The sequence below is a fragment of the Anolis sagrei genome, chromosome X (genome assembly GCF_037176765.1).
Source record: "Anolis sagrei isolate rAnoSag1 chromosome X, rAnoSag1.mat, whole genome shotgun sequence".
NCBI lineage: Eukaryota > Metazoa > Chordata > Lepidosauria > Squamata > Dactyloidae > Anolis > Anolis sagrei.
Window position 1 is genome coordinate 25,071,112 of NC_090034.1, and position 14,055 is coordinate 25,085,166.

At 44.7% G+C, this 14,055-nt stretch overlaps 1 protein-coding gene across 1 annotated transcript in view; it reads left to right on the forward strand.

The window, feature by feature from the left end:
* Nucleotides 1-1,696: 1,696 nt before the first annotated feature.
* Nucleotides 1,697-14,055, forward strand: part of XYLT1 (xylosyltransferase 1) — a 184,772-nt gene continuing 172,413 nt past the window's right edge. Inside the window, exon 1 of the mRNA XM_060786323.2 lies at nt 1,697-2,170. Coding sequence (XP_060642306.2) covers nt 1,805-2,170 — 366 coding nt within the window. The 5' untranslated portion in view covers nt 1,697-1,804. The remainder of the gene's footprint in view (nt 2,171-14,055) is intronic.

Genomic DNA, 14,055 nt, shown 5'->3' on the forward strand with positions numbered 1-14,055 from the left:
CGTTATAGGGATTTTTTACAGCTCATTAGCATACAAACATGCAATGGGATTTCAGCCTGCTCCAATTTGGTGCCCTCTAGGTGTTTTCTACTACAGTTTTGACAAATTGGTGACACTGTCTGGCACTGGTGATCAGCGTTGAAGCCAAACACATCTGAAAGGCTGGCCTAGGAATTGGGAAGCCAGGTTGCATTTCATTGAGCAGCACACAGTTCACTGCTGCGCCATGTCCAGCCTAAAGGTGGCATCTGGAGAAGGGACTTTCAGATCTGAAATTTAAAGAGATTTTAAGAAGGCTTTCTTAGGATTCGTTGTATGCAGACTTGGTTTCTTGCACAAACTTATGAAAAACATTCCATATGAAAGGCCCTTCAGAATATGTGCAATGACCCGCCAGAAGAGATCCAACACTTAAACAAGTGGTTAGAATTTAAGATGCAATTGAAGAGCCGCTTTGTCACTTCTTTCATCCTGGAAAGACGTGATGAGTGGTGTGCCATAAGCAGAGTTCCGTCCTGGGCTTTTTTCCTGCATGAAGGGGGCTGGACTGAATGGCCTTTGGGATCTCTTCCAATTCTATAATTCAATACCAATAATAGAGGCTGGATAGCTATCTGTCAGGTGCACTTTGGTTGTGCTTTTTCTGCATGAAGGAGCTGAACTAGATGGCCCTTGGAGTTTCTTCCAACTCTAGGATTCAGTAATAGAGACTGGATGGCCATCTGTCAGGGGTGCTTAGGTTGCTCTTTTCCTGCATGAAGGCAAATGGGGCCTGGACTGGATGGCCTTTGGGGTCTCTTCCAATTTTAATTCTATAATAATAATCATTATCATCATCATCAGAGACTGGATAGCCCTCTGTTGGGAGCACTTTGGTTGCTCTATTCCTGCATGGAGGCAGAACAGGGCTGGACTGGATGGCCCTTGGAGGTCTCTTTCAAACTCTAAAGTAAACATAAAGGTTTCCCCTGACGTTAAACCTAGTTGCGTCTGACTCTGTGGAGTGGTGCTCATCTCCGTTTCTAAGCTGAAGAGCTGGCATTGTCTGTAGACATCTCCAAGGTAATTTGGCCAGCATGACTGCATGGAGCACCACTACCTTCCCACTGAAGCAGTACCTATTGATCTACTCATATTTGCATGTTTTCAAACTGCTAGGTTGGCAGAAGCTGGAGCTAACAGTGGGAACTCACCCCACTCCCTGGATTCAAATCACTGACCTTTCAGCCAGTAAGTTCAGCAGCTCAGTGGTTTAACCCGCTGTGCCACCATACACATATAATAATAATAATAATAATAATAAGCAGAGACTGGATGGCCATCTGTTTGGGATGCTTTGATAGCTCTTTTCCTGCATGAAGGCAGAATGACTGGATGACCTTTGGGGTCTCTTCCAACTATATTTCAGTAATAATAAGTAGATGACCATCCAGCCGGGTGGCTCTGGTTGCTCTCTTCCAGCAGGGGTTGGAGTGGATGGAGGGCGGCAGGAGGAGCAGCAGCAGCAGCCGGGGCCAAGAAGAGGAGGAGGAGGAGAAGGAGAAGGAGAAAAGGGAGGAGAGAGAAAGAGAAGGGGGGTCCAGGAGGAGGAGGAGGAGGAGAAAAGGCAGAAGGAGAAAAAGGAGGGGAGAGAGAGGGGGGGTCTGCTCCCGCCCCTCCTCCTCCTCCTCCTCCTCCTCTTATTGCCGGCGCCTCCTCCTCCCGCTGACGTCTCTCCGCCTGAAAGACTCCGGGCGGCGGCGGCGGTGCTGGGCGCTGCGAGTGCCTGCTCCTCCTCGTCCTCTGCCTTGCGCCGGCTGCGAAGATGGTCCTCTCCTCTTCGTCTTCCTCCTCCTCTTCTTCCTCCTCCTCCTCTTCGCCCGCTTCGCCCTGCGCCCGCCGCCTGGCCCGCCGCTCGCACTCGGCGCTGCTGCTGGCTCTCTCGGTGCTCCTCCTGCAGAGCCTGGTGGTCTGGAATTTCAGCAGCCTGGAAGAGCGGGCGCGGCAGGAGCCCGGAGCCTTAGCCCACGGCATGGCCGTCGCCGCCAGAGGCAGGGTCGGCCGCGAAAGCAGCAGCATCCGGCAGCGGAGGGAGAAGCGGAGCGGAGCCGGAGAAGGAGCCAACGCCGCTGCCCTGGCCGCTTCACACCGCCTCCCGCCCCGCAGAGGCGCCTCCCGAGGAAAGGCCCAGGTGAGCAAGCCGCAAGGGGAGTCCCCCAGGCAGGCACAGGCATGGGTGGGCAGGCGGGCAGGCGGTCAGGCGGGCAGGCAGGCAGGCAGGCAGGCAGGCAGGCGTCCCCCGCTGGGCTAGGAGAGCAGGCACGGGACAACTCCAGCCTTCCCTCCAGCTCTTTTGGACTTCAACTCCCACCCTTCCTAACAGCAAGTTTCACTCCAATAGCTTTACAAATGAGGGAGAAAGGAGCCCCTGGAGTTTCCCCAAGTAGAGTAATGATGTGTAATTACTGTAACGAAATAGTAACGTTACTCTCGAATTCTTCACTAACTATACTTTAGAACAGGCACGGACCAACTTCAGCCTTCCAGCTGTTTTGGACTTCAACTCCCACCATTCCTAATAGCAAGATTCACTCCAATAGCTTTAAAAATGAGAAGTTTTCCCAATTATACTATGTGTAATTACTATAACGAAATAGTATCGAAATTTCGTCATAGTACCGAATTTTTCACTAACTATACTTTAGAACAGGCACAGACCAACTTCAGCCTTTCCTCCAGGTGTTTTGGACTTCAACTCCCACCATTCCTAACAGCTTCAGGCCCCTTCCTTTCCCCCCTCAGTCTCTTAAGCGAAAAGGCCTGAGGCTGTTAGGAATTGTGGGAGTTGAAGTCCAAAACACCTGGAGGGAAGGCTAAAGTTGGCCCATGCCTGGGCCAGTAAAAGTATTTCTCAACTTGGAGGGCGGGACCCCTGGAGAGGTCGTGGGGGAGTGTCAGAGGGGTCACCAAAGACCATCAAAAAACATAGTATTTTCTCACAACCTCTGAGGATGCTTGCCATAGATGCAGGCAAAATGTCAGGAGAGAATGCTTCTAGAGCATGGCAATATAGTCTGAAAAACCTACAACAACCTACAGTATTTTCTGTTGGTCATGGGGGTTCTGTGTGGGAAGTTTGGCCCAATTCTATCATTGGTGAGGTTCAGAATGCTCTTTGATAGTAGGTGAGCTATAAATCCCAGCAACTACAACTCCCAAATGTCGAGGTCTATTTTCCCCAAACGCCACCAGTGTTCAAATTTGGGCATATTGAGTATTTGTGCCAAGTTTGGTCCAGATCCATTATTGTTTGAATCCACAGTGCTCTCTGGATGTAGGTGAACTCCAAAACTCAAGGTGAATGCCCACCAAACTCTTCTAGTATTTTCTGTTGGTCATGGGAATTCAGTGTGCCAACTGGTTCAATTCCGTCATTGGTGGAGTTCAGAATGCTCTTTGATTGTAGGTGAACTATAAATCTCAGCAACTACAACTCCCAAATGACAAAATCAGGTACAACTCCCAAATGCCAAATTTGGTCCAGTAAATGAAAATACATCCTGCATATCAGATATTTATATTATGATTCGTAATAGTAGCGAAATTACCGTTATGAAGTAGCAATGAAAACAATGTTATGGTTGGGGGTCACCACATGAGGAACTGTATTAAGGAGTCACAGCGTTAGGAAAGTTGAGAACCACTGGAGTAAAGCCATAGTGCCTTTGTATTCTGCTTTGGTCTCTTTACCTTGAATCACACTGTGTCCCACTGGGTGCCACAGTTGATATTAATATCCTGACTCTTAACCTGGAAGGGGTCTATTTGGGAGCGATTAAAACAATCCATGGAGACCATGGATCCCTATAGAAGAAGAGCGTCTGAAAGACTTCAGCATCTTTAGCATGCAGAAGAGATGGTTGAAAGGAGAAGTGAGAAGGGCTATGTACAGGGGTGGGTCAAAAAGTTTTGCCTCCTGAGTCATAAAAAAGTTATGAATGAACCTAGAACAGCAGAACTTGCTCCTGATCATAGCCTGAACTGTCCTCTACAGGTCTGGAGACCATGAATTCCTATAGAAGTGGAGTGTCTGAAAGAGCTGGGCATGTTTAGCCTTCAGAAGAGAAGGTTGAGAGGAGAAGTGAGAATGGCCATGTACAGGGGTGGGTCAAAAAGTTTTGCCTCCTGGGTCATAAAAATGTTATGAGTGAACCTAGAACAGCAGAACTTGCTCCAGGCGCTACCCTAAACTGTCTTCTATGCAAAACTACCCTTCAACAAAGTCACTATCAATTTGGACACATTTATGCCATTGTTGAACCTAGGCATCCAACCCGTTTTGGAAATATTCAGGGTTTTGCTTTGTGACCCATGATTTTAAAGCTGTTTGAATGTCGTTCAGGTCATTGAATCTGAAACCACATAGGTTGACTTTCAGAGCTCACACATTGCTGATGTCCATTACACCGTTCCCATAAACATTCTTTAAGCGATGATGGATTTCCTTAGGTGCACAACCTTCTTTTGCCAGAAATTCAATGATGATTCTTTCTTTTAGCTTCAGATTCATGGTTCTAATGAGTCAATCTGAACAAGAAAAGTCTCTATCAGTAGGGTACGATTACCTCTATCCTATCATGCATACAGTAGCTGTGAAAGAAATAACAGAGCGATGGAGGCATTACTTTTTGACCCTTAGGCACACAACCTTCTTTTGTCAGAAATTCAATGACGACTCTTTCTTTTAGCTTCAGATTAATGGTTCGAATCAGTCAACTGGAAAAAGAAAAGACTGTATCAGTAGGGTAAAGTTACCTCTATCGTATCATGCATAGATAGCCCAGTAGCTGTGAAAGAAATACAAGTTAGTTAGAGCGATGGAGGCAATGCTTTTTACCCACATGTGTATAAAAATGTGAAACAGTGTCACAAAGAAGAGGGAGCAGGCTTGTTTTCTGCTGATCTGGAGACCAAGACCCGGAGCAATAGGCTCAAATGACAGGAAAGGAATTCCACCTGAACATCAGGAAGAACCGCCTGACTGTAAGGAGAGATGTGCAGCAGTGGAACTCTCTGCCTCAGAGCCTTCCTTGGAGGCTTCTAAACAGTGGAACTCTGCCTCAGAGTCCTTCCTTGGAGGCTTCTAAACAGAGGCTGGATGGCAATCTGTTGGGAGGGCATTGATTGTGCTTTTCCTGCAATGGCAGAACTAGATGGCCCATGTGGTCTCTTCCAACTCTGTTTTTCTATAATTCTATGAGGCTTCTCTGGTGCATGAAAATGATACCAGGAGCTTTGGAGGGAGAATCCCCACCTTCTCTCTCCAAAGCATCATTACAATGCATCAGAAGCTCAGCAGAAGCCTCTCTCCAGATATTATGAGGGTGGGTCAAAAAGCAATGCCTACATCACTCTGTTATTTGAATTTGAAACTTTTAAACTTCTTCACCCAACGCCAAACATTGCTGATGTCCATTACAGCATCCCCATAAACATTCTTCAAGCGATTATGGGTTTCTTTATGTGCACAATTTATTTATTATTTATTTACTGTATTTATATACTGCCCCTCTCAGCCCGTAGGCATCTCAGGGCGGCTCAGGGCACAACCTTCTTTTGCCAGAAATTCAATAACAACTTTTTCTTTTAGCTTCCGATTCATGGTTCCAATCAGTCAATCTGAACAAGAAAAGACTGTATTATAGAATAAAGTTACCTTTATCATATCATGCATAGATAGTCCAGTAGCTGGGAAAGAAATAAAAGTTAGAGTGATGGAGGCAATACTTTCTGACCCACCCTCGTCGTATATGCCTGTGTTGCAATTTCGTTGGTGTGTGCCCATAAAGACTGTGTGTTATGGTTGCATCCCCATCATTAGTCACCACTTCTCTTCAATGAGTGCATGTCTTCTTCTTCTCCAAATTTGTGAGAGGTTCGGGAAAGATTGAAGAAAAGTTTGTCCATGCCCAGCAACGAAACGCTGGCTTTGGTGGCCACCTCGGCATCTTGCTAAAATTTCCAAAAAAGCCTCTGGCTCGCCTAAGTCTCACATCCTCTTCCTTTTCTGTTCTGCTCGAAATGGACATGAATGTGGCAACACCCTCCTATTCATCTTCCCCAAGGATGGTCTGGAGAAGCATCCAGTGTGGAAGGCAACACATAGGAACCGTTCGCTACCTCCTCAACGAAGGCATCTAATCTCTTCTTCCAAATTTGGGACTGCCTCTGCATCCTATGGGAGCAAATTCTATAGTCTTTGTGCTGGGCAAAGACACATTTTCTTCTGTGCCCTGAATCTCCCAGGATACCTCTTTGAGGTATGCTTTCCAGTAAAGTGTTTGTTTGTAAGAGAGAGAAAATGCCCTTCTGTTGTTTTTTTCCTGTATTCTGCTATAGAAGCAGTGTGCATGATAACAAGTCAGACAATGGCTGCTCAACACTGGAATAGACTCCTTGTGGAAAGGAAAAGCGGGGTGTAATAGTGATTCATTATCCGGATGGAGACCACTAGGGGGTGTTAGAGAGAGAAGAATAGTTCATTTTATTGGGGGGTTGGAGTTGAAGGAGAATCATTTCTCCCCTTTATGCTGGTTATTCCTCCTCCCCACTTCCCATATCATAAATGAGGGTTGTTTCTACGAGGGTGACATGGGTGGGGGGAAGAACAGGGAAACCTACCCTCCACCCCTGTAAAATGGATCATCTTTCTCTCTCTGGTGCCCCCTTGTGGCCTTGGTGGTTTTATCCTGAGCCTCTGGATTCATAGCTTGTGGGTATTCTTTGTCCAGATTGAGTGGAGAGCTTGGATTTGGATGGAAATTCATCTAGTTTATAGAAATGTGGCTAGAGGCATGAATTCTCTGGATGGATTTTGACTCATCTCCCCACACCTTGCTGTCTAGGGTTGCTGGGAATTGTAATGAAAAACATCTGGAGTGCACTATAGTTGGAGAAAGTTGGGCAAGTGTGATGAGGACAGGCAATACATTTCATCTTGAGGACACCTCTGCATGGAGTGTGTCTTCTTTAGCATTTGAGTCTTGAAGATGTGAGTTGGAGATGTGGGCAGTGACAGTTGAGAGATCTCTAGCTGCAATATGAGCTTCACTGTCCCCCCAGGTGTTTTGGTCTTGTGTCTCCCAGAAGCTCTGGCAATTATGGACCATGATCAAAGATTCTGGGAGTTCGGTCCCAACACATCTTTTGATCAGTTTCATATGGAAATCCATTCCGTCATTGTCAGATACCAGTGAAATACACTCTTCCATTTTACAGCTACTTTCCCAACTATTCCTTGAAACTATACTATACAGACAGTCCCCAAGTTATGAACAAGAAGGTTTTGTAGGTTTGTTATTAAGTTGAATTTTTATGTAAGTTGGAACAGTGATATTTTGAAGTGTAACTCCAACACCTCTATCTGGAGGTCCGACTACTGAGGATCTCTTGGAAAGTCATAGACTCTAGGCTTTGCCTGTTTCTTCACAAATTAGGTAACTATAAAGCAACAGTTTTCAATCTGGAGGTTGGGACCCCTGGGGGAGGGCCGTGAGGAAGTTTCACAGGGGTCGCAAAAGACCATCAGAAAACACAGTATTTTCTGTTGATCGTGGGGGTTCCTTGTGGGAAGTTTGGTCCCATTCTATCGTTGCTCATTGATTGTAGGTGAACTATCAATCCCAGCAACTACAACTCCCAAATGTCAAGGTCTATTTTCCCCAAACTCCACCAGTGTTCATATTTGGGCATATTGAGTATTCCTGCTAAGTTTGGTCCAGATCCACCATTGTTTGAGTCCATAGTGCTCCCTGGATGTAGGTGAACTACAACTCCAGAACTCAAGATCAATGCCCACCAGACCTCTCCAGTATTTTCTGTTTGTCATGGGAGTTCTGAGTGCCAAGTTTGGTTCAATTCCATAGTTGGTGGAGTTCAGAAAGCTCTTTGATTGTAGGTTAACTATAAATCCCAGCAACTACAACTCCCAAATGACAAAATAATGTTATGTTTGGGGGTCACCACAACATGAGGAACTATATTAAGGAGTCCTGGCATGAGGAAGGTTGAGAAACACTGCTATAAAGCATCTGTAAAATACGAGGGGAGACAACACTGAGCAATCCATGTTGTATTCTTAGCTCATAAAATCCTGTTTTTTTAGCCATTTTTGTGGTGCCAAATCAGAGGTGCCATCTCTCTCTTTTTCTCACAGGCTCCTCATTTTTAATAGCTATACTTGGAATAGCTGTTTGGATTAAATGTGGCTGTTGCAATGTTGGATACCACAGAGTCAAACTGGAACACTTGGAAAATGCTTAGAGAGAGCTTTTTTTTTTTAAATGAAAACTCATGGATATGAGAGTTGTACTGTATTTCTAAATGCAACCACAAGGGATTGTGGACTTTACTTTTCACCCTTCAGTTTAGAAACATTTCCACTCTGACTTCAGAAAGTAGTCCTCGCAGAAAGTAGTTTCTACATTTCTCGAAACCCAGTGTGAATTGGATATTTCTGTTGTTAAATAATTTGGTGGGAGGTGATTTCTTATGCGGCGCAAACCTGGCTGCTGTTCAGATCAAAGTTTCTTGAAAAGTGGCTTCTGGTTTCAGAAAGATGAAGGAAGCTCCACCGAGTTGTGTTTGTAAACCGGGGAGGTGAATTTGGGTTTGTTAACAAAGCATGAAGGTTTATTTTGATAAATTAATCTATTGTTTTTGGCTTATTACTTTTTCAAAACAACCATTATTCATTGCTTCTTACTAAGAGTCATCCATCAGTCGCAGGTTATATTTTGTTTTGATAGCATTTCCCTGGATATACCATTAAGCACTGAAAAGGTTCAAAAATCCTTCTTAATCATCCTCGAAAAGCAATGTACTAGATGGAATAAGTAAACATAATTTGTTTAGCTAAAGCAGTGGTTCCCAATCTTTTTTGACAAAGGGCCACTTGACCAGGGACCGCTTTGACTAGGGACCAGTCTCCAACATTAGTACCAAAAGGGTTACGAATTAGATAGTGGTCAACTTTAGATTCAGTCTGGTTATTTGGGGTGCTGATTCAGAAAACTACATTGGATAGAGCACATCAGCTCAAGTTTCTGATATAGAACATATGCCATCCAGTAGTCCACCAACTGCTTGCCAACAGAAAATCATATTTAATAATCTAGAGCTGATGTGGTAGTAGTAATCATTTGTGAGTAGTCAGCCTCTTGCCTCCTGACATCCCCATTGCCTCGGTACTATAAGAGGGTTTCGCGAGACCTGTTGTTCTTGTTGCTGCGTGGTTTCGATGCAACAGTGTAGTAATGGTGAGGCTGTGGACCAAATTTTTGTTTTTGTGGACCACTGGTGGTCCATGGACCACAGGATAGGAACCACTGAGCTAAAGGAAAGTAATGATGTTTTAAGCTTTGATGTCATCTCTCGGGAGTGTTTTAGTTGGGTATACCTATATAGCAAGAGGCTGGGCTAGATGGCCCCTGGAGTCCCTTTAACACTATGTCATTATGTATCTCCATCTATTTTTTTAAAAAAAATATATGTACTTGAAATAGAACCCAGAATTCTTTGTATTACCTCGGAGAGATAGTGTATGTTTGTGTGTCCCATTTTGTTAATAGAAAACCACTGCTTTGGGGAGTTTGGAAAGGTTGGAGGTTTTGTGTGTGTATGTGGGTTTTAAAAAAAAAAAACAAGCCTAAGGGCCCTCATGTAGCTCCAGGGCAGCACTTTGTTCACTGCAGGACAGACCCCATGGGACCCAATGGAAATTGACACTTGAAAAGACTGTTCCTGTGGCAGGTTTTACAGGAGACCTTCCACTGCATTGTTTCCTTTTAAAGGCCCTCGTTGGCTTGGCACTAAATTCCTAAGAATTCATATAATGAGTAATAGTACTGTAGAAATGAAATAGTACTTTACAAATGAAATGGCGCTGTGACGGATGAATAATGACAAATGAAATAATGCAATATTGTAATTTTAAAATTACAGTCATTTTACCTGGAGAAGCTGAATGCAAACTGCCAAGGTATTTGGGAGAAAGGGAGAACAATTCCATAACTGAGCTGAGGGACAGGAGTGGCAGTACTGTATGCAGACCCCATGCGTTGCTGGGGGTTTTCATTTCACGCCACCCCCTTTCCTGCTGTTCTACATATAATTACATATCTTCATCTACATGTAATTAAACGTACTATGACTCTTGTTCAAGATAAAGTGGTCCCTCCACAGTTGTGGAGGAGGAAGAGGAGGGAACTGCAGAGCCTCTCAAGATGCTTCATAGAGCCTAAGGGCTCCGTGGTTCTCTACTACAGACCTCCAAGCCAGGAGGAAGAACTTGATGAAGTCTTCTGCCAACAGTTGACCAAACAGGCACAGAGAAGAGATGTAGTAGTCATGGGCGATTTCAACTATCCCGATATTTGCTGGAAAACAAACTCAGCCAAGAGTAAAAAGTCCAACAAATTCCTTGCTTGCCTTGCAGACAATTTCATGGTCCAGAAGGTAGAAGAGGCAACAAGGGGATTGGCTACTCTTGATCTCATCCTAACAAATGTGGAGGACTTGATCGATACGGTTGAAGTGATAGGATCCTTAGGGGCAAGTGACCATGTGCTCCTGCAATTTGAGGTACAAAGGAAGGCCGAAACTAAGACAAGTCAAACCCGCATTTTGGACTTTAGGAGAGCTGATTTCCAAAAAATGAAGGAAACACTGAGCAGCATTCCGTGGACACAGATACTAAAAGACAAGGGAGGGATGGGAGTTTCTCAAGAGTGAAATACTCAAGGCGCAATTGCAAACTGTGCCAACAAAGAGAAAAAATAGGACAAGTGCAAAGAAGTCCAAAGAACTTCTAACTGTGCTAAGACACAAAAGAGACATGCACAAGAAGTGGAAAAAGGGAGAAATCACCAAAGAAGAATTCAAACAAATAGCCAACAGCTGTAGGGAAAAGGTCCGCAAGGCTAAAGCACAAAACGAGCTCAGGCTTGCCAGGGACATTAAAAACAATAAAAAGTCCTTCTTTTCTTATGTTAGTAGAAAAAGGAAAAACAAGGAGGCGATAGGGCCTCTTCGAGGAGAAGATGGGGCAATGCTGACAGGGGATAGGGAAAAGACAGAACTACTTAATACCTTCTTTGCCTCAAAGAAAGTCATCTTCAACCTCAGCAAGACGGAGTGGATGAGGGATTTGAGGACATCCAACCCCAAATTGGGAAACAAGTCGTACAGGAATACCTGGCCGCTCTAAATGAGTTCAAGTCCCCAGGGCGAGAGTATTGAAGGAACTAGCGGAAGTCATTTCTGAACCATTGGCAACCATTTTTGAGAGTTCTTTGAGAACGGGAGAAGTTCCAGCAGATTGGAGGAGGGCCAGTGTGGTCCCAATCTTCAAGAAGGGAAAAAAGGATGACCAAACTACTACCGTCCGGTCAGCCTCACGTCGATACCAGGCAAGATTCTGGAAAAGATTGTTAAGGAAGTGGTCTGCAAACATTTAGAAACAAATGCGGTCATCGCTAATAGTCAACATGGATTTATCAAAAACAAGTCATGCCAGACTAATCTGATCTCTTTTTTCAATAGAGTTACAAGCTGGGTAGATGCGGGGAATGCCGTGGATGTAGCGTACCTGGATTTCAGTAAGGCCTTCAACAAGGTCCCCCATGACCTTCTGGCAAGGAAACTAGTCCAGTGTGGGCTAGGCAAAACTACGGTGAGGTGGATCTGTAATTGGTTAAATGGATGAACCCAGAGGGTGCTCACCAATGCTTCCTCTTCATCTTGGAAAGACGTGACAAACGGAGTGCCGCAGGGTTCCGTCCTGGGCCCGGTCCTGTACAACATCTTTATTAATGACTTAGATGAAGGGTTAGAAGGCAGGATCATCAAGTTTGCAGACGACACCAAATTGGGAGGGATAGCCAATACTCCAGAGGACAGGAGCAGGATTCAAAATGATCTTGACAGATTAGAGAGATGGGCCAAAACTAACAAAATGAAGTTCAACAGTGACAAATGCAAGATACTCCACTTTGGCAGGAAAAACGAAATGCAAAGATACAGAATGGGGGATGCCTGGCTCGAGAGCAGTACGTGTGAAAAAGATCTTGGAGTCCTCGTGGACAACAAGTTAAACATGAGCCAACAATGTGATGTGGCGGCAAAAAAAGCCAATGGAATTTTGGCCTGCATCAATAGGAGCATAGTGTCTAGGTCCAGGGAAGTAATGATACCCCTCTATTCTGCTTTGGTTAGACCACATCTGGAATATTGTGTCCAATTCTGGGCACCACAATTCAAGAGAGATATTGACAAGCTGGAATGTGTCCAGAGGAGGGTGACTAAAATGATCAAGGGTCTGGAGAACAAGCCCTATGAGGAGCGGCTTAAGGAGCTGGGCATGTTTAGCCTGAAGAAGAGAAGGCTGAGAGGGGATATGATAGCCATGTATAAATATGTGAGAGGAAGCCACAGGGAGGAGGGAGCAAGCTTGTTTTCTGCTTCCCTGGAGACTAGGACGCGGAACAATGGCTTCAAACTACAAGAGAGGAGATTCCATCTGAACATGAGGAAGAACTTCCTGACTGTGAGAGCCGTTCAGCAGTGGAACTCTCTGTCCCAGAGTGTGGTGGAGGCTCCTTCTTTGGAAGCTTTTAAACAGAAGCTGGATGGCCATCTGTCAGGGGTGATTTGAATGCAATATTCCTGCTTCTTGGCAGGGGGTTGGACTGGATGGCCCATGAGGTCTCTTCCAACTCTTTGATTCTATGATTCTATGAAATGCTGCTCTGGTATGACTCTCTTGTCAACTTCTGCCATACGGTAAGGCTTAGAGATTTCTAGAGAGAACATCTACCTAGGAATCTCTAGTCCTCCAATGTGATTTTATGGCCAGTTTTCAGCTGAGCATAGTATTGTTCTGGAAGACATAGAAATTTATCTTGGCGATATCTTGGGGGAAAACCCTCAAGTTATGTATGCTTCATATACACCAGTGGTTCCTAACCTTTTTTTTTTTTGACCAGGGACTACTTTGACCAAGGACTACTTTGACCAGGGACCACTCTCCAACATTAGTACCAAAAGGGTTACGAATCAATTTTTGGTCAACTTTAGATTTGGTTTGGTCATTTGGGGTGCTGATTCAGACTACTGCATTGGATAGACCACATCAGCTCTAGTTTCTGATACAGAATATGTCCCATCCAGTAGTTGCCATCTGCTCGCCATAGAAAAGGGCGAGGGCAATGGTGCTGGTTCCTTCCTTCCTCCTCTCCCTCTCCTTATCTTTCTCACTCTCCTCCAACAGCGGCATGCACCCCCGGCCATGGACCTTATTTTAGGTCTCGCAGCTCACTGGTGGGCTCTGGCCCACAGGTTGGGAACCACTGTTATACATCTTATACATGTAGTATAGAAGTAATATTTTTCAATATTTTAAAAAATAATGTTGTGCATGAAACAAAGTCTGTGTGTACTGAATCATCAGAAAGCAAGGGTATCACTGTCTCAGCCACCCTTGCGGACAATGGCAGATTTCAGAGAACAGGCGATCCCCAAGTTATGAACAAGATAGGTTCTGTTGGAACAGAATCTCTCTCTCTCTCTCTCTCTCTCTCTCTCTCTCTCTCTCTGTGTGTGTGTGTGTGTGTGTGTGTGTATATATATATGGCTGTTAATTCAATCCAGCATGCATTTTCGGCAAACATCATTTATCTACCCCCTCTTTTATCCCAGTTTCTTCTGCATTTTAGGGCATGTATAGATGGACCCTTAAACTCTGATCTACTGTCTATGTTCTGCTGTAGAGGTAATATTCAATATTTTCAAAATAATGTTACACATGAAACAAAGTCTGTGTTCACTGAATCATCAGAAAGCAGGGATATCACTGTCTCAGCCACCCATGCAGACAATGGCAGATTTCGGAATACAGGCTGTCGCCAAGTTACAAGCAACTTAGGTTCTATCAGAACAGATTCTATATGTGTGTGGGTATCTATTTTTGGCCATTAAGGTGATCGAGTGCATGTTTTCAGCAGGCATCATTTAGTCCCG